General features: G+C 39.4%; 1 protein-coding gene across 1 annotated transcript in view; it reads right to left on the reverse strand.

Annotated features, from left to right (window-relative positions):
- The window catches only part of ETS2 (ETS proto-oncogene 2, transcription factor), a 28,727-nt gene extending 12,699 nt beyond the window's left edge, over positions 1 to 16,028 (reverse strand). Inside the window, exons 1-2 of the mRNA XM_036745924.1 lie at positions 15,385 to 16,028; positions 4,720 to 4,791 (exon numbers count right to left, since the gene is read on the reverse strand). Of these exons, the coding sequence (XP_036601819.1) occupies positions 4,720 to 4,791 (72 nt within the window). The 5' untranslated portion in view covers positions 15,385 to 16,028. The remainder of the gene's footprint in view (positions 1 to 4,719; positions 4,792 to 15,384) is intronic.
- Positions 16,029 to 21,529: the final 5,501 nt, after the last annotated feature.

A 21,529-nucleotide genomic window follows, 5' to 3' on the forward strand; every position in this document is an offset into this window, starting at 1 on the left:
ATACAGCTCTGGGCCTGGAATAAGGTAGACCTGAGTTCAAATAAAACCTCAGACATTTACTAATTGTGTGACCCTGGGCAAGTCACTTAACTCTGTTTGTCTCAGTTTCCTTATCTGTAAAATGAGCTGGAAAAGGAAAAGGAAAAGGAAAACCACTGCAGTATCTTTGCCAAGAAAACTCCAAATGGGGTCATGAAGAATCAGACACAACTGAAACAACTCAACAACACATAAGCAGGTGGTGAATGCTTGTTCACTGATGGACATAATTTTATTATAATGTCAAGGGTTATTCTGTAATCCAAATAAGAAATCATAAATAAAATATATAATAAGCCTAAATAATAAAATATTGAATATTAGCACACTAAAAGAGTCTTTTGATATAATTGGGTTCAAAACAGATATATTTTGGAGGCAGGAAAAAGATGCTAAAATTTTGGAGAAATATAAATACATGGAAATAGAATAGTCTCATTCTATATTTTTAACAATATAGTATTTTGACGAGTGTTGAGTTCATAATGAGAAATTTAGATATTTTAAATTAGACTTCATTATTGGTTGTAAAAGAATTAAAAATGAAGTGAAGATAGAGTTGGTTCAGGAACTAGAGATACTAAAAAATTATTTGTTAGCAAATACTCATAAGATTCTAGCATTTGTAAATTACCAATATACTTAAAATGTTTTCTTTATGCAGATTTCCGGACTCTGGAAACTTTACATCTAGTGACAACAAATACTGACATACATCTAGTGGCAAGTTTACTCATCTTTAACTCTATATGCTTCTTCAAGGATTACAGTTAGACTTTGCCCAATTATTTCCCATGGCACACAATATAGCCAAATATCAAGCAATATATGAATTCATTTGAGCTCCAGTAACATGACAACTGCCTGCTATGAATACATCTTCCTGGATTTCCTACAGGTACCTTAAACTCAACAAGTACATAAGAAAACTCATTATATCTCTTTCCCCTGTCCCTCAAACTGAAACTGTCTATACTCCAAACTCCTATTTCTGTTGAGGGCACCACCATCCTTCCAGTTTCTTAGGTTCACAACTCCGGAGTCATCTTCGATACTTCCCTCTTCCTCCCTCCTAACAAATGATCAGTTGTCAAATCTATTTTGTATTCTAGCTCCATGACATCTCTCACACTCTCTCTTTTATTTACAGCCACCACACTGGTTCTAGTGTTCATTACATCTTGCTCTGGATACTTCTTACATCTAATCTCTCCTCTCTCCAATTCATCTTTCACACAGCTTCAAAAATAATCCTCCTAAGGACAGTTGTGATCTTGTCACTCCCGCTCAAAAATCTTCAGATACTTCTCACTGCCACAGAATAAAATACAAGCTGCCCTCCACAATCTCATACTGCCTCTCTTTACAAACTCTACATTCCACCAAACTGTTTCTTAAACCCAATAGTCAATCTCCTGCCCTCATTTACTCACCCTCATGACTAGAAGGTATTCCTTCATTTCAGTTTCTTGGAATCTCATCAGTTGTTATTGGTTTCTCTTTCCTCAATTTCCCTTGTACTACACTCATTTTGTACATTTTATATTTGTCCATTAAAATATAAATTCCTTGAGAGAAAGGACACTACATTACTATTATACCTAATACAATGTGTTGTACAAAGCTTTATGTTAACAAATAACTAAGCATCTAGTTATATTGATGGGACTTTGTCAATACTTACAGACAAAGTAGGCTAATCTTACAAAAAGATGACTCCTGATTGAGACAGAATAACAAGAAACTAAAATTTTAAGGTATATTTCTATTTCTGTTAATCTATACTAAAATTAATAAATTTTCTTTTATATACTCTTAAGTACATCTTAAAATGTCACTTCAATGTCTAAAGTGGTTCTTTATGTTAAATAAAAACCTTTAGTTTATTAAAAAGAAACTAGCAATGGTCTTTAATTATTGTCTGATACAAATGAAACCACTATTGTACCAGATATGTAAGAATGTTAAGATTTTCTTCCTCCCATAAGAGACAATGTTTTAATTTAGCTTATTTAAGAAAAAAAGTATTTACATTTAGAAAGACCATATTTTTTTCTACATAAATTGGAAATTTTATACCATGTGTTGCATGAAGACCCATCTGTTAAGTCAACTACAAGAAAGATGCATCAAGGCTATTAAACAAATAGAAAATAGATTTTTATGTTTTCTCTTATTTCAGAAAAGTATTAATATGAATATATCATCACAGGACAGTAAAAGTTGAAGCCCAGCCAAAAAAACTGGAAATAACTAACTAAAATCTTTGGGGAAAAAATAATATAGACCAACAAATCAGACATGTTAATCCTCAGGCTACTTCTCAACCAGGCAAACTATGTGAAAATCTCCAATGACAGGCAGCCTATGTCTAGTAGAAAGAAAGCTAGACCTGGATTCAGGAAGACTTGGTTCAAACCTCATTTCAGATTGTTATTTGTCCTTTGTTTTCAAAGAGGACCAATGATATCTTGGGGTAACATCTTGACTAGAGCATGAATTGGATTTAAGTGAGGCAGAATTGCACAAAGTCATTAACCACAGTCTATTGGCAAGACAAAAGTCAGGACAAGTGGCAGTGGCCCAGAATGCAGTGGATGACCTCAGCACCTGTGATGTCTGACCAAGCTCTTAGCGCTCCACAGAACCTACTTTGGCCTCATTTGTGGCTGTTGGTACAAACTGTTCTCTTCCACTCATTCCAGTTAACATCTCCCTAACTCATGATGGGTTTGTGAAGTGCTCAAACCCATAGATTACACTCAACCATCTTCTGATAAAGTTTTATCATAATGTGATCGCTCTGTTATAGCTTTTTGGAGACACAGGTGAAGGTATCTCATTTCAGATACTTATTAGCTAGCTGTGTGACCCTGGGCAAGTTATTTATAAGCTCCTCATCTAAAAAATGGGGACCCTAATAGCATCTACGTCACAGGATTGTTCTGAGGTTCCAATGAGATAATACACGTAAAGTGCTTCACGAACCTTTATAAGCTGTATGTTAACTATTATTACTGTTATAGAGATTTGGAAAAAATAACGTAGCAAGTTAGTAATGTTAATCCTCAGGTTAGTTTTCAATGGTCCTAATTATGGGAAATTCTCAAAGGAATCTGGGGAACAATTTAGGTACAACGTTCAAATCCTGTCTGTGCCACTTATCATCAGTTATTGGTTAAGTCTCTCTGGGTATCAGTTTCCCCAACTGTAACTAGAAGGGATTAGACAAGGTGATCTTCAATATCCCTTCAAGTTCTAAATTTATGATCCTATAAATAAAAAACTTACTTAAATTCATTTGCATTATAATCTTTTAAAATCAGTCTGTCATGTTAAAATGAGAACTATTTTCATCTACACCTCCTTAGTATCTAAAAATATTGCTTGGGTACTGTTTGTCTTACTTTATTTTTACAACAAAGATAGATGGACTGGTATATGATAAACTGAACTAGAAACATGTTCAAATGAAGTAGAAAATATGGTCAAATGCTTTAGGCAGAGCAGGCTCTTTTCTTTTTAATATGTTTTCCCCCTTACTCCTAAAAATACAAGATGCACCAACAGGGAAAAGCATATGAGATTCTGGCACACACCTGAGTTTCGCACTAATATTGGCCTAATTTCTATTATATTCCAGAAGGCATTAACTGAATGTACCTTGTGGAGTAAGCAACCACTGCAAATCAGTTTTAGAGCTCAGGACCACCTTCTGGTACTACTGCCTTATGTCCATTATAATAACTAAAATCCTAAAATTCTATTCTTGAAGTTAGGTGGGTCAAGTAGCCAACAGCAGCATTTGCAGACACTTGATGAGAAGGCAAAAAACACTGGAAAGAATTCTTCTAGCCATTTCCCAACTGATAATCAAAAGATATGAACTAGAAGTTCTCAAAGGAAAAAATCCTTGCTATTAACAGCTATACGGAAAAAATGTTCCAAATCACAATTAATTTCACCTCATGCCCATCAGATTGGCAAAGATGACAAAAAATGAAAATAACAAATACCTGAGGGGCTGTGGGGAAAAATAGGCACATTAAGGCACAGTTGGGGGAATTATGAAATAGTCTAGCCATTCTAGAAAGCAATTTGGAACTCTGCCTAAAAAGTCAATAGACTGTGCGTACTTTTGACCCTGTTATTCCACCTATATTCCAAAGAGGTCAAGGAAAGAGGAATTTTATAGTAGCTTTTTTTAAAAAATGTCAAAGTACTAGAAATCAGTCAATTAGGGAATGGCTGAACAAATTACGGTATGCTAATATAATAGAATCTTACTGTGATCTAAGAAACAAGGAAAGAGATTGTTTCAGAGAAACCTAGGAAGACTTGTATGAATTGATGAAGAGTAAACAATACCAACAGAACAATTTATTATCAGTGAAATAACCAACCACTATTCCTATCAATGCAATGACCACCTACTTTTCCAGAGAATCATAAAAGCATTAATTAAAAGTGAAGAATTAAAAACATTTTTAGACATGACCAATGTGGGAATTTGTTTTACCTGACTATGAATATTTGTTACAAGGGTTTTGTTTATGATTTTTGTTTTCAATGGGGGAGGTGGGAGAAAAAATTTTTTGCTAACTGAGGAAAAAAGAAAGGAAAGAGTTTTTATATCACACAGTTTATCTGTCTCCTTTATTGTCACAAGTATTTACTCACCTTAAGTGTTCCTCTGTAATAGTTAGACACGGGGGCTACTTGGTCCATGTTCTTGACTCCAAAGTTATTCATCTTAAAAACAAACAAAATTTTAAAACTTAAAAAGAACTCATAACTTGGTCACACAAGCACAATTCTAGAACTGTAATAACTTTTAATCAATACTCATTTAACAAACATCATTTAACAAGGACTTACTACATATGTGAAGAGTACTGTGCTCTACAGCAGAACATACAATTCAAAAATACTGAAAATTCTCATTTAAAAGATATTTTTTCTAATGAGCTTAAGATTAATATGTTTCTCACTATACACGGCAAAGAAGAAGTCTATTTAATTTTTTAAAAGAGTGACAATTTCAATTTTATTTATTAAGTCCTATTAAAAGCCTTATGGAAATGTCTTTTGCATCTGGGCACATCTGAGTTAAGGGAGTTTGTACTATTTAAACTATCTGGAGGTAAGGAAAAAAGGAGGGGAAAGAACCTCAGGATTACTTTCTGGATCATTCTGGGAGTTCACTTATAACCTCAGCTGTGCTTACTTTACCCAAACTGAAAAAGTAGCCAGAGAGGTATGGAAAAATTTAATTCAATTACATTTAATGTTAATTACATACTGACTGATTACTTACAATACATGTAAGACATCCTATCAGTTGCTGGAAACACAAAGATGATATGTGATATAGATTATGTTCTTAAAGACTTGTAGCATAAATAAATCTGTCTCAAGGCAGAATGTGATAGAGGCAATGGAGAATGCCAAAAAAGATTCTAGGAATACTTAAGAAGGAGATTATTTTCTGCTAGGAGGATCAGGGAAGGGTTTATGGATAGAAGTGGCACCTGAGTTGGCCTTTGAAGAGAAAGATTTCAACAGGTAGAGATAAGGAAAGGGACAGATTCTGCTAATCTAGCTGTGCTAAATATGCTGAAGGTCAATGTGTAAAATTGCTGTTTAGTTATGAGGAAATGGATTAAAAAATAAACAAATTTTCAAACTGCTGGTTTTGGTCTGCTGGGATTATGACTTCAGGTAAAGATCAAATCAGTCACTGAACTTTCTTCTAGACATACAGCTGTGGCTTCAGTTCCAGCTTTATAGTGCTTGTAAAGTGATTCATAAAAAGTTTTGTTGGCTACAGACCCTGGAGGCCAATCAGCCGTGGGAGGTGAGGCTCTCCTTAGGCCCAGATTAAGGAAGGAATGTGGGAAGGAAGCACAATGATAATAATTTATGCTCATATAATTCTTTAGTTTACATAGCCCTAGTACATATTTGGAGACATCTATATATTACTTCATTTTTACCTTACAGCCCTCATATCAGTATATTATCTCTTCTTTACATGTAAGAAAAGTGACGTTCAGAAAGATTAAATGGTCAGTAAAGGAAAGAGCCAGGAATTAAATCTAAGTCTTCCAAATTCAAATCATCCTTTTTAGATCTACACGAGGTTCTTTCTTGGGCCCTCTTCTCTTTTCTCTTGACCTACTCTCTCTTGGTGATTTCATCAGTTCTCATGTTCAATTATCATCTCTATGAAGATGACATCCAGATCTACTTATCTTTACAAGTCTCTTCTGAGCTCCAGTCCTGCCCCATTATTTCTAGTTGGTTATTTCAAACTGAATGGTCTGTAGGTACCTCAAACTCAGTTATTTCCAAAACAGAACTCACTGTGCTTTCCTCGACCCACCCCTCTTCTGAACTTCCCTACTTTGACTAGGGCACCACTGTTCTTGAAGCTCAACATTGAAACAAAAACAAAAAACCACAAAGATTTTGGCGACTGGTCCTATCACTTCCTCGCAAACAGAAGAAGAAGGAGAAATGGAAGCAATGTTAGATTTTATATTTTTGGGCTCAAAGATCGCTGCAGACAGTGACTGCAGCCATGAAATTAAAAGACATTTGCTCCTTGGAAGGAAAGCTATGGCTAATTTGGACTTCATACCAAAAAGCGGACATCACCGGGCCAACAAAGGTCTATATGGTCAAAGCTATAGTTTTTCCAGTAGCAACGTATGGCCAGAAAAATTGGACTATAAGGAAAGCTGGGCGCTGTAGAATTGATGCTGTCTAGTTTTGGTGCTGGGGAAGACTTCTGGGAGTCCCTTCAACAATACGGAGATCAAATCAGTCAATACTTAAAGAAATTAATCCAGGCTACGTACTGGAAAGTCAAATAGTTTAGAAGTTTAAATATTTTGGCCACATGATGAGGAGATGGGACTCACCAGAACAGATGCTGATGTTGGGAAAGACTGAAGGCAAAAGGAAAAGGATGGATAAGACAGATAGACAGTACCAGAAACAAGAAATTTAAACTTGGACAGACTTGGAGAGGACAGAAGGGCCTGGCACCTCAGCATATCCCTGACTGTTCCCTCCCCCTAAGTCCAACAAGTTACCAAGTCTATTTGGTTCAACCTCCATGGTATCTCTCATACCTATCACCATCCTTGTACTCATAAGGCCGCCCATCTGGTTCAGACCCTCATCACTTTATGCTTGGAACATTAAAATAATCTTCTCACTGGTTTCCCTGACTCAAGTCTCTCCGATTCATCCTCCACATAGCTGTCAACATGATATTACTAAAGGGAAGGTCTGACTATGTTATTTCCCAGCTTAAAAAGATTCAGTGGCTACCTGCTGCTTTTAGGATTAACTAAAAGTTCTCTAGCTCCAGTTCGTCTTTCCATATGCATTATATATAACTGCCATACTTTACCTTCTAATCAAACTGGCCTTGTTGCTATTTCTCATATGACATTTCAACTCTACTCTGGCGGCTCTGCCTCTATATAAGATTTCCCCCAAGTGAGGGCTGTATCTCTACCTCACTTGAACTTCTTAGAACCTAAGCTTCCTTCAATCTCAGCTCAAGATCCATCTCCATGAAGCCTTTCCTCATCCCGTAGTTGCTAGCACCCCATCCACCCCCAAATTACTTTGTATTTATTTGGCATATGTTTTATATTTACATATAAATATAATATACTTCATATTTATATTCAGAGAGGCAGTATGACATGGTAGATAGTCGGCCTCAAAGCCAAAAAGAGGTAGGTTTAGGTCAGGAGTGGGGAACCTTCAGCCTCGAGTCCACATATGACCCTCTAGCTCCCCCAGTGTGGCCCTTCAAAGGGCCTAGTGTTGCAGACCAGTGGTATCAAAGTCAAATACAAACGCAGGAGATTAAACCTTGGATTCCTGAAGTTGCATGTTGACTTAGAAAACCTAGAAAACCACATGTTAACACTATCTATGCTGTACTGTTGTGATTTATTTTGTTAAATTATTTCCCTACTACATTTTAATCTGATTCTTGCCCGCATGGGAGTGTTACTGGCTTAGTGTTTGACCCTATGTTCTAGGCAACTCTCTAGGACCATAAACTGCAGAGAAGATGACAGTCTGCATTGGTAGATGAAGTTTTCTCACTGTGGGGTTCCTCAAACCAATTAAATCACAGGTCCAGTCCTTATCACTATATTTTGTATTTACTGCATAGAGCAGGGACTAAATGTGTGGATACGCCCTGGCAGAAGCATTACCACCGATCTTTCCCTGAAGGGCTCCTAAGACATCCCATACCACTTATGTTCTCCCCTTTGAAGGCAGGTACTATCTAGTCTCTTGTCTCTGTATTCTCACAGGCTAGCATAGTGCCTGTCACATTATAGATGCTTAATAAATGTTTGTTGGTTAAGTGAGCGATCTACTTCTATGTAAGAGTTTCAGCTCTAGGAATACATATTTCCAAAATTACGGGAGAATCAAATTTGTTATGGTTCTGTTACTTACTCAAGTTTGCGAAAGTAAGTTTTAGGCCTAGCACTTCAGTGGTTCAACTAATCAATCTTTTTTTTTAAAATCTGAATTCTGAAACCATATTACAAGAGTCTGTAACTTTGGTTATAATAGCTCACTCTGAAAATTCTGGTAAAGTTACATAGCAGAGCATTTCTACATACTTCTCCAAGAAGTACAACTTTAGTTACAAATAATCTGTCTTTCCTCTGAATTCTCAAAATCATCTTGTATATAGATATTATATTTTACTTTGTTTTGTAGTTATTTGTGTACATATTACTTCCCTTAAGAGACTGAATTCCCTAAGAGTTGGGAAGACATGGACAAGAACCACAAAGGTTATGATAAAATTGCTTATGTAATTCTTGGTATATTTGGGTTGGCATGATCTATGGATGGAAGGCACATTCTAAGTCTTATGGGGACAATTCTGATCCCCCCTGCTCATGCAAGTGGGAAACATGAGAAGCTAGGAAGGAGCGAGGAAGCTAAAGGTGTAATTTTGAAATCAAAGATTAGCAATTTGGTGCAAACAATTCAAGGTCAGCTTTTCACTTATGAATTGATGAGGAGATGGAGGGAGTACTCATTGACATTATCATTATCAGGAGGCTAATCAAGGAGCAAGACGAGAAACACTGGCTATTTGATTCTGCTGAAGCAGATGGTTCTGATGCATTCCCCCCGACCTCTCAGGTTTTCTTTCCTTCTTTCAGGGAGACTGTGCTCCAGTTACAAAGTTGAGTCGTTAAAGTTAAATTTACACCTGTTTTAGTTAGTATCATTGTTGGCTAGAAAAAGGATTGATCCTAATTGGTTTTGTATTTCATAATTTGTGAAGGGAAAATCAGAGTGGGGAGGTGGCAGGAGAAGCAGTGGCTGGCAAAGTATAAGAGATAAACAAAGAAGATACACAAACTCTGTATGAATTTCCAGGAGGAAGGATTTTTCTTTCTATACATTGTTGAGTCATGCTTTCTTCTCCATAGTTTTCCCACAGAAATGCAGAGGAAATCACTCCACAAGAGCTAAATGACCAGATAGAAGGTCCTGGTGCTGGGAGATGGGGAATAGCTGGACAAGGCCAAATTTACCCACATTCCAAAGGTAGGGGTCAAGTATGAGGGAGTGGCTAGCTCCTTCTTCACTTTCAACCTAACAGATCTCCAAAACCTTATCACTTGGCTACACACAAATGGAACAAGTGTCTATAAGGGATCCATGGAAGAATCAAAATATGCCCCTTAGCATCTAGTACAATGTTTTGTCCCTAGTATGTCACAAACATATGAATGAAGTTGAATAGTTTAAATTGTGACTCAATTTATACTTAGGTTTATTTCCAACTACTCAGAATTATTGTTAGTAGTAGTATAATTCACCCTAAGGAATATTACTCAACGTCCATCTGCTTCAAAATTTTGGTTGAGATAAAGCTTCTACCACGTTGGAGAACACTAATTGCTCATAATACAATAGGCATTATTAGTATATTCCTGAGGGCCACATGGCAATTACATAGTACTTTAAGATTTGCGCAGTACCTCACTGCATTATCTCATTGAGCCTGACCACAATCTTGTGAAGCAGATGCCATAGGTATTATTATTTCCATTTTCCAGATAAGGAAATTAAGACTCAGAGAAATTAAATGACTTGCCCGAGTTCACGTGGCCAGGGACTTCAGAAGTAGGATTCATTCAAATTTTTCTGCATATCTAAACCTACCTATAGCATGTTTCCATACGGTTTATTTTTTATAGTCTTTTAAGTTTATTTGTTGGATTTTCTTCATAAGCAACGTTGTGATTAAAGCACATCTGCTATACTAGATGTGGACAGTAGGGAACTACAAGTTGTGGCAAGCTACCAAAAATTTTAGTTCACAGAATTATAAATTTGAAAGCTGGTAGGGACCTCAGTAACGATCTAGTTTAACTCACACACGAAGGCATTCCCCACCCCCCCCCCAAATGACAAATGGTTATCTGACGGCTTCTAGAAGATTACCAAGGTGGGGAAACCTACCACTTCTTGAAACAAGCTATTTTAATTTTGGACAGTTCAAATCGTTAGGAAGTTTTGTTTTCCCTGCTATCAGATAGAGTATAATATCTCCTTCACATCTGTCCTTCAAATACTTGAACAGAACTATCACGTCTTCCCCTGAATCATTTTGTTCTCTTTTCCCCCCACCAGGCCAAAAACCTGCCTAGTTCCTTCACTGGATCTTCACATGACAAGTAATCCAGATCCTTACTATTCTGGTTGCCTTTTTCTGGACACTCTCCATTGCAGCATTCTGAACTGAATACGATGCTCCAGGTTTAAATCACTAATGACCCACTGGCCACAGTTAAAACAATGATCAGGATTTGACTTTCAAAAATGAAATAGAAAATGGCTTAAAAATGCATATTGAAAATGTATCAGTCTCAGATAAGAAGTATCGAAATTTAACCAAAATACACATTTGGCAGCCCAGATTGTCAAGTTTAATCTAGAATTCATATTTATTACAACTACAATGGGGCATCTTTCCACCATGGGAGTGATAAACAATACAAGCAGAATGTTATTAGGCTATATTCTTACTGATTATTCCTCATTCTATTAATTATCTCCAAATTGAAGGATTTTGCAATTTGTTTTGTATAAATGTTCTTATGTGACATGTTGATTAAGCAGGAAAGCCTTAAAAAGAGGCTATGTGAGAGCGATATTTTGAATGGCTGGTATTTATTTGTATTCTCACTAGCTAGTTGCATGACCTGGATGAATATAATTTTTCCATAAACATGCCACATGCTAGAGTTCCTCTCTCAGTTCCCTCTACCTTCTTCCAGGCTCTATAACTCACAAAAATTTACTTTCCTTTAAGTGGTTTAACAGTTGCCCACTTGCTTTACCTGGAACCTCAGCTCCAGGTCACTGCCCAAAGAAGCCAGGCAAAACCTGGGCTCCAGTTAATCAGTATCTGAACCTGTCTGCCCTGCTTGGTTCCACCCACACTCCCATAGTATGTAGGTTAGCTAGGGAAGTGAGCTTACTTAGACTGAGGGTAACCTTGCTCCCTTGGAAAGGAGATCAATTGAAAGGCGACGCTGTGGCTTTGACTTTTTCATTAACTTAAAAGTAATTCCTACCATTCCATTTAAAACTCTTTTGATTAACCAATTTTCCTGTTTCCAAGAGCCACTCAATCCAGTTAGTAGTACTTGAGCAAAGACGCCAGCCAATTTCTTCAGGATGGGAATGATAGCCTATGAGTGGTGCATGGCATGAGCAGGACTATTTTGAGTGGGTGGACAGACCTTGGGTGGTGTGTTTTCTTTTCAATAATGACACTTTTAAATGTTTGTCTGAGTTAAATTTCAGGGTAGAATGTTTTTCCAGCTAGGCTTTTATTCAAAACATTTCAGATGACAATGCAGTAGATTATATGAAGTTAAAAATGAAATGTCCACTTTGAAGAAAGGAAGCAGTTTATTCTAATTAACCAGTAGATCATGATTAATCTACACAAGTGAAATTTATGTGTGTTATCAGTATTCACAAGACAGATTAGTGTAATAAATCTCTCAAATTAAAGTTCATTGCAGATTAGTAATACTGTAGCAAAGCAGTGGAAATACATTATGTTCTATAGCTAAATATCTCATTTTTTGGCTAGTCATTCATGTCACATAAACTTAAGGTACTGTACATTATTCTTTCAAATTTACTCAGTAAAAATAAATGTTTATCTTATATAACCGTACATTCAGGTGTTACAAAGAGGGTGCTGTTCAGTATCAGTTGTTCTGCTTTAAAATGTAATTATTTTTAAACATTAAGACATTTGCTTTCTTGAGGGGCAGGCAAAAGCAGTTATCAATACAGCAACAAAAATTGATTTATGCGATGACACTTGATGTGTATTATATTTTAACAAGCTACAATGTAGAATAAAAAAAAGTAATTTGATTTATTATGTCTACCTGAAAGTATTTCTTAGGACACTTTGATTTTGTATGGTTTTACAAAACTCATTAAGAGCTACACAACAAAAGAATTCTGTTCTGTAGTTACTAACCATTGCTCTTCATGTAAGAGTGGTAGGGAGCTTTTCCTCCTAGTGTATTAAAAGCCAGAAAACACACTTCCAGATTCTATCTCAGTCTATAAAACTGAAAAAAAATCTAGCATAAAGCTAAGACTTAAGAATCCTCTCCCCCATCCCCCAAAAAAGGGGTGAGAGAAAAATAGAAAAACAAAGTGTCCATAAGAATGCTAGAGCTGGCAGGGAAGAAGCTGGAAGATCCAGACCCTACATTCTACAGGTAAGGGGAATGATGTCCAGAAAGAATCATTCTTAGGAGTTGTTCAAAACAGTAAATAACAGTTTGAGGATTGAAACTGAAGTCCTCTCAATTCAAATGTGTTATTTCACTTGTGTTGATTAACCATGATCCACTAGTGAATCAGAATAAATTGCTTCCTTTCTTAAAAGTGTACTTCTCATTTTTAACTTTAAAATCCACTGCATCTAAAGTAATTTTTGGTGTCTGTTATATTGGATGTGTCATATAGTGTAGTGTGAGGGCAGCAGCCCACCAGCCCACCTCCCCACTGTTACTCCAACACTGAAGTAGTTTGCATTTTCTAATTAGTACCATGGTTGGTGTGGAATGTTTTTTTTTAGTTGGAGGTTGGTGAGGAAGGGTGCTGAAGTGTTTTCAAGGAACTCCTAACTGCAAAAACATTTTAACCTGAAATTTAGCCCAGACTAACATTAAAAAGTCTCACTGTTGAAAAGAAAACACTCCACTCATAGGCTATCATTCCCAGCCTGAGGAAATGGCTTGTTCCTGGCCGAAGTACTGAGAGTTTAACTGGATTGGGTGGCTCTTAGAAATAGAATAAAATTAATAAATCGAAAGAGGTTTAATGCTCCTCACTAGCTCCCTTGCCGAGCCAGCCTGTTCTCTGGGAGTGTGGGTGGAATTAAGCAGGGAAGACAGGTTCAGACACTGATTAACTCGGGCCCAGGTTTTACTCGGCTTCTTTGGGCAATGACCTGGACCTGAGGTTCCAGGTAAGAAAGTAAACTTTTGAGAATTTTAAAGCCTGAGGGTGGTGTAGGGACCTGAGAGAGTAATTCTGGCATGTAGAATGTTTATGGAAAATTACATTCGTTTAGTTCATGAAAAACATAATCAAAGTGAGGGAAAAAAAAAAAACCTGGCCTTGGGAGGGGCCTCCCAAATCCGGGAAGCATTTTTCATCCTGTGACGTCATAGTAATAGCAGTGCTCTGATCCGGTCTAATTCTAAACAATAAGAGGGTCAGATGTCAGAGTAGGGGCTGTTTTATTCCTTCTATTTGTATGCCCAGTGCCCAAAAATGAGTACGGAGTAGGGGCTTAATAAATGCTTCTTGATTAACTGATGAATATGCATAAGGCTGATAGGATAAGAGTTCGATAATCTCCAAATCATTAAAAGCTATTTTAACCTACTTTCATCCTTTAACTACACAAAGTACTGCAGTTCAAGTCTACCAGGGGAAATCCCAGATAAAACACCCAGATACCACACACACTAGGCTCGCATTTCCTCAAAATAATAATAATAAAAAAAGCCAACCCAGCACTTTTCGTCACCCTCTCTGGCCCCTATCTGGCGCCTCCCCACCCCGGCACTCTGTACAAACCGCGCTACGTGAAACAAGTCCAGTACAACGAGGACTAAAATCACTCCATTGCAGCCCATTTATGGCCAAGCTCTATAAGAGATCAGAGATTCTCATTATCTTCTCCTCTCCCTTCTTCTGAGCAAATTATAATGTTCTCCATACGGATAATATAAATAACACAACGTTACGTTTTTAAAAAAAATAAAACCCGAGGAAAACGTCAAGGAATGACACCCTTCAGGATTACACAGAGGCACTAGTGCCCCACTTCCCCTTCTAATCGATGGGTCAACAAGCACTAATTAGGCACTTAGGGCATGACGCGCTCCCTGCCAAGCGCTAGGGATACAAAGAAGTTGGGAAAAAAGCGGTTTCTGCCCTCAAGGAGCACACATTTCAATGGCGGAAGCTTTGTGAATGCAGACACCGTAGGTGGAAGGTGATCTCTTAGTTAAGGCACTGGGGGGTGGGGGATGCGGAGATCAGTGAGGGCTTCTGGCTAAGGGTTAGAGCTGAGCCTTTTGAAGGGACCCAAGAAAAGCAGCTCAGCTAGGCGAGGCTGCGGAGGTGATGCGGAGCGCCTCCCAAGCAGGGAGCCGGGAGGTGAAGAAGTCGTTATTTTAGTCTTCTGGTCACTGGCCACACAGGGTCTACACTTGAAGCGTAATAAATATCGGGTCCACCCCACATCTCATTATTTTGGGAGAGCGCGAGGAGGAAGCTCATTTACACTACCCTTCTAGGAAATGCAGCAGTGGGGAGGGGTGACTTTGCCCCCCCCCTCCCCCGCGCCCAGCATAGCTGGAGGCGGCCGCTCGGGGGCTGGGCAGTTTCCAGCGGTAGAAGGGCTCTCCCCCTTCCCCTCGTCAATGGCCCGGCCCTCAACACCCCCTACTGCAATCACCCCAGTTTCGTCCCCGTCAAGTGGGGTGCCGGGCTCCGCTTTCCCCGTCGCTCTCCGGGGGCACAAGTCGCTGCCCCAGGGTCGGAGAGGCAGAAGCCCAAAAGCCGCAGCCGGACGCCCGAAGCTTCTCCCGGGCTCGCGGCCCGGGCGGTGACGTCCGAGTCCCGGCCCCGGGCTGTCCGGTCCCCGGCGTCCCCAGGAATGATCCCCTCCCCTCACCCTGAGCGGAGAGGCCGCGGAGAGTCGCGCTTACTCACCTGGGCCGCGGGGCCGAGAGGTTCCAGCGCAGGCCGCGGGCGACAAAGCTCAGGGTACCCCTGCCTCAAAACCGGGGGCTCCCAAGGGGCTCCGGAGGCACCACACAGCACGATCCGGGACCCGCGGAGAACCAGCCCTGAGGGAGACGAGGAGGCGGCGGGGGGCGAGGCGGGGGCGGGCGGGTCAGCACCACAAGGCAAGGGGTCTGTCCGGCGATCGGACCTGAAATGGCAGCCCGGCCCCCTGCGCTGGGCTCCTAGCTCTGGCCCTGGGAGGAAGTAACTCGATCGTCACCTACTCCTACGGTTCTTCTTGGGAGGGGGAAGAGGAGGCGGAGGAGGAGGGGGAGGGGCGGAGCTCCGCGTCTTCCGCCTCGGCCTGCTCTCCCTCGCTAGGTTTTTCTTCTGGTCCCTAGTCTCCCTCCCTCCCGATTCCTATGGCTGTCTCGTCTCCTCTTTTTCTTTCCATCCCCCTCCCCTTTATTCTTTCACTTGTTCTGCTTCAATCCAGACTGAGAACCCCGAGTCCTCCACGTCGTCGATCCTTCTTGTGATCTTTGTTTGGAACACAGCCTCAAATGGCGTCTCTGTTGCCTTCTCCTTCCTCTCCAGGCGGCCGAAAGCACGGCCCGAGACCGAGCGCGGCCAAGCAGGGCTGGGCGACGTATTTAACCCCGATGGGTGGTTTCCTCGCCAGTTAAGGCGTCTGGACTACATGTTACCGCAGGTCTTTACAAAGACAGATCTAGTTCTATAATTTCCCTCCCCCCTCCTTTCCTCTCCCTCTCCCCGCTCTCCCCTCCCCTCCATTCTTCCCCCCTCCCCTACATCTTTCTCTCCTCCATCCTCCCCCTCCTTTCCTCCCTCCCTCCCTTTCTTCCTTCCTTCCTTCTTTCCTGTTTTACATCCTTGCATCTTTTCTTTCTTATCGATCGTGAGACATAATATGAAAACCAAAAAGTCCTCCATTCCGCTTTGGACGAATGTTTCGTTTAAGCAATTACTGCCTCCGATAGTGCTCTCCACAAACAATCATCCTCTTCGACACATTAATGATGTACCACAAACAGCTCCAAATTCCCTTTATTCAACACATTTTTATTACATACTCACTACATATATGGCGTTGTTTTAGGTGCTGGGGAACAAATTTTTATTACATACTCTCTGTATGTATAGTATTTTTTAGGTACTGGGGATAAAGGTAGAAAGGAAACAGTCCCTGCCCTCAAAGAAATTTATGTTTTACTGAGAGTTGAGGAGGTTCATTCATTCATTCAAGAAACACTACGGGTCTACAATGTGCCAGGTGCTCTGTTGATTACTGGGGCTACAAAAAAAGAGGCGAAAGATGGTACTTGCCCTCAGGGAGTTTATAATCTAATATGGGAGACAACATGCAAACAAATACTAAGCAAGCTATGCATAGAATAAATAAGGAATAATAAGAGGGAGAGCACCGGATTTACTAGGGATTAGGAATGAGCTCCTGTAGAAAGTGGGATTTTAGTTGGGACTTAAAGGAGGACAGGGAAGTCAGTAATGGGGGGGCAGGGGGTTGGGGGGAAGAGCATTTTAGGCATGTGGGACAGCTAGGGAAAATGTTTGGAATTGAGAGATGGAGCATCTTGTTTGTGAAACAGCCAGAAGGCCAGTGTTAGTGGATGGGAGAGTTGGGGAATAAGGTGCAAGAAGACTGGAAAGGAAAGAGAAGACAGAGTTATAAAGATTTTGAGTGTGAAACAGATTATGTGTTTGCTCCTGGAGGCCATAGAAAGCCATTGAAGTTTATTGAATAGGGGGATGACATGATTAAACCTGCATTTTAGGAAAGAATCAGTTTGGTAGCTGAACGAGCGGAGAGAGACGAAGCAGGCTGATCCACCAGTAGGCTATTTCAGTAATCAAAGCATGAGGTGCGGAGGGCCTGCATTAGATCGGTGGTAGTGTCAGAGCAGAGAAGGGGCATATAAAGACATGTTGCAAAGATGAAATTGATAGGTCTTGGCCATAGCTTGGATCTGGGGAGAGGGGTGAGGGATAGTGAGGAATCCAGAATGACTTCTAGGATGGGAGCTTAAGAGTTTGGGAAGACGGTGTTGCCCTATACAGTTACATAAGGAAGGTAGGCGGGAAGGAGGGTTTATACAATAAAGATAATAGTTCGGTTTATATAATAAAGATAGTAAGTTCTGTTTTGGATGTATTGAGCTTAAGATATCTACTGGACATTTAATTCCAGATGTTTGACATCTGGTAATTAAATGGTAATTAAATCAGTGGGAGCTGAACCAAGCGAAGTGATATGGAAGGAGAAGAGAAGAGGGCCTAGGATGGAATCCTGAGGGACCCTTGTGGTTAGAGACATGATATAGAGGAAGATCTAGCAAAGGAGACAAAGAAGGAGCAGTCAGATAGGAAGAAAACCAGGAGAGACTAGTTGCAGCATGCATACAAGTAAATAAAGTATATAGGAAATTATACAAAGTAATTTCAAGAGAGAGCTAGTTAATAACTGGGAGGACCAGCAAAAGCATCATATAGGGGATGGCAGCTGAGCTGTGCTATGAAAGAAGCTTGAGATTCTAAGAGGTGGAGGTGAGAAGGCACTGCATTCCAGACTTAGATGAATGAACTTGTGTGAAAGCAGAGGGCCAGAGATGGAGTGCCTTTTCAGGGAACAGGGCTAACAGGGCCAATTTGACTGGGTGGAGAATGGGTCAAGGGGATCATAATATGAAATAAGACTGGATAAGTAAAGAAGAGCCAAATTGTGTAAAGCTTTAAATGCCACACTGAGGGCTTTAAAAAAATAATTTCTAGAGACAAAAAGGAGCCGTTAAAGATTTTTGAGTAGCAGGAGGGCACTCATGGTCAGAACTGTGTTTTAGGACTATCAGATTGGCAGATGTACAGATGATGAATTGGAGGGAATTCTTTTAAAAACAAAATACATTATTATTGACATATTGTTTTTAACATCCTCTACATTTCTATCGTATTCCTCCTCCCTCTCCTGCCCTGAAAACCACATATGTATGTGTGTATATGTATGTGTATATATTATATATGTGTATGTATGTATATATTTTCCTCCCTCTTACAGCACAGAAATAATCCATTGCACTTGTTGTAGGCTAGCACCCTTTTAGTCACTGAACATTGAACAAAGGAAGAAGTTTACTTATAACATAGCAAAGATATACAGCGAGGCTACCATAGCACTTAGCTTCTCTGGACATAGCCCCTTTAACTCCCTTGTCTCCAACTTGAAACAAATCTGTTTAGTACATTGTCAGGTAATGGCAACTCCATATGCTTTCTGGTACCTACCAAGTCTGAGGGCCTTTTTTTAATGCCACTTGACCTGGAAGTTGGGTTGGAGAAACTGGGCCAATTGAGTTGAGATGGGGAAAAGAAGCTGGACTAGGGAAGTCAGTAGAGAAGCTGAGGCTGAAGAGGTTGTGAGGGAGGAGAGAACTATGTTGGGGAAACTGAGGCTAGGAAAATACTGATCCTATTACATACTACCCCTTGGTGGCAAGGTCTTAAATTCTTACAGTGTTCTTTTTTCTTTTTTTGGAGGGGGGAAGGCAGGGCAATTGGGGTTAAGTGACTTGCCCAAGGTCACACAGCTAGTGGATGCATCAAGTGTCTGAGGCCAGATTTGAACTCAGGTCCTCCTGACTTCAGGGCCCATGCTCTACTCACTGCACTCCCTAGCTACCCCGATTATAGTGTTCTTACTGGACAGTCCTCTTGTCATGGGTGGTACTAAGAGAGGAAAAAAATACATGGAGAACAAAAGGCAATAATCTTAAGTTTTCCCCCCCCACTTCTGAAGGACCAATTTTCAAGTCTTAATGAATAGTCTTCTTAGCATGGGCAGGACTAAGGGAAAAAGGAAAAAACAAAAAATAATGAAAATGTGGAGGAGAACAAAAGCCAGAAATTCTAGGCCTTTTCTCCCTCCTTCAGAAGGACTAAGTCTCAAAGTCACACAGTCTTTGAAGTCACAGTGGGTCTTCTAATACAAAGTGGTGACCAGAGTAGCACCACAGAAACCAGAGCCATAGCACAGGTAATACCGCTAGATAGTTGCAGATTTCTTCTGATATGAGGTGGTGACAATGAGCAGGAGGTTAGATCTAGTAACATCAAGGCCTCTGCACAGACCCTTCTGGCAACAATCAACGATTCTTCATCATGCGTCAGGATCATCTGTGTTGACATAGGCAGTTTGGTTTGATTCTTTGAGTTAATTATTTTTATTTCTAAAACTAGGCAATTAATCTATAGCTATAAAAATTTGATGTTTAAAATTATATGTCTGTATACACATATCACATATGTGTATACATATTATATATGTATATAAATATTATATATGTATATAATTATAGGTTATTTACAATTGTCTCTGGATAATCTTTGACTATAGGTTCCCTGTATCCCTCCCTTTACTTCCCTGTGAGTCAACCCATATGACAAACAATATTATTTAGAGAGGGAAAAAAAAAGTCAGCATAATTGATAAATACATTAAAAAAGTCTGAAAACCTGTATAATGTATAACACCTGTGTACCTCCCATCTCCACAAAGGGGTAAATTGGGGGTCTCGTCTCATATCTCTTTATTTGAGTCTCACTTGATCTTTATGGTTTTGTTTCATTTACTTTTGATTTTTTTTGGGTGTCTTTTCCATTTACATTGTTGTAGTTACTGTGTATATTGTTTTCCTGGCTCTGCTTACTTTGCTCTGCATCAGTTCATATTGATCTTTCCATGCTTCTCTGTAGTCATCACACATAATTTCTCACAACATAGTAATATTCCATTACATTCATGTACCGCAATTTGTTTAGGCATTCCCCAATTGATGGGCATCTACTTTGTTTCCAATTCTTAGCTATCACAAAAAGCGCTGCTATAAATTTTTTATATGAGGTCTTTCCTCTTATTGATGGCTTCCTTAGAGTACAAGCCTTCAATGGAGCCCCTTGTTTAAAAGGTATTGACATTTTAGTCACTTTATTTGCATAATTCCAAATTGCTTTCCGAAATGGTTGTACCAATTTACAGCTCTACTAACATCGTATTACTGTACCTATCTTTTCACAACCCCTTCAATGTTGACTATTGCCATTTTTAAAAATAATTTTTGCCAATTTGCAGTGTGTGAAGTGAAACCTCAGGGTTGGTTTGATTTGTATTTCTCTTTATTAGTGATTTGGAACATTCTTTTATGTGATTGGGAATATTTTGCATTTCTTACGAGAACTGTTTGTTAATTTCCTTTGACCATTTATCTATTGGAGAATGGCTATTAGTCTTGTGTGTGTGTGTGTGTGTGTGTGTGTGTGTGTGTGTGTGTTTGTCTACACATACATATATATATTATTTTGGATAGCAAATTCTTGTGAGAGATATTTGATAGAAAGTCCTGTGTCCCCCTGCCCCCCCCCCCCCCACATTCAACCACTTCCCTTCTTAGGTGCATTAATTTTGTCTGTGCAGAAACTTTTTAATTTCAAATAAAGTCATCTCTTTTATCTTTTGTAATTGCCTTTATCTCTTGTTTGATTAAGACTATATCTGTTACCCATAGCTGTGACAGGTACATGAAAAGGTGAATTTTGCCAAGGAGAGGTGGGTAAATCTTTTCTGGAAGAGGTGGCTTGGTTTGATAAGCATGCAAGTCCCTGAGTTCCTGTTTTAATTGAATAATATAATTCTGATTATCCAGAGAAAGAGTTTGGACATTGCTTTGGAGCTGACAAATTTGATTTTCCTTTTCCTTTTCATTCCTCAATTTGTTTGATATTTCTTTAACAGAGACTAAATTACTTTAAGCTTCTTACTTGTAGTTTCATTTTGTTAAACCATTTGTTTAATCCATTAAGCTATTTGTTAAAAGCATTCCTCTTGGGATATTTAATTTTCTTGCTGGCTTCATCGAGACATTTCTTAAGGTAATTTATTTTATCTCAATCAAAAGTGCCCTAGCTTGTCCAACAATAATGGGGGTCATCTTTGGTTAATTTCTGCCAATTAGTTAAATACCTGCAGGTTTCTGGGCCATGTTGTAGTGATATGGCAATGGTCCTTGCTTTCAGGCACATGGCTTGGATCACCTGAGAGCTC

This window comes from Trichosurus vulpecula, chromosome 2, assembly GCF_011100635.1.
Source record: "Trichosurus vulpecula isolate mTriVul1 chromosome 2, mTriVul1.pri, whole genome shotgun sequence".
In the NCBI taxonomy this organism is placed as follows: Eukaryota; Metazoa; Chordata; class Mammalia; order Diprotodontia; family Phalangeridae; genus Trichosurus; species Trichosurus vulpecula.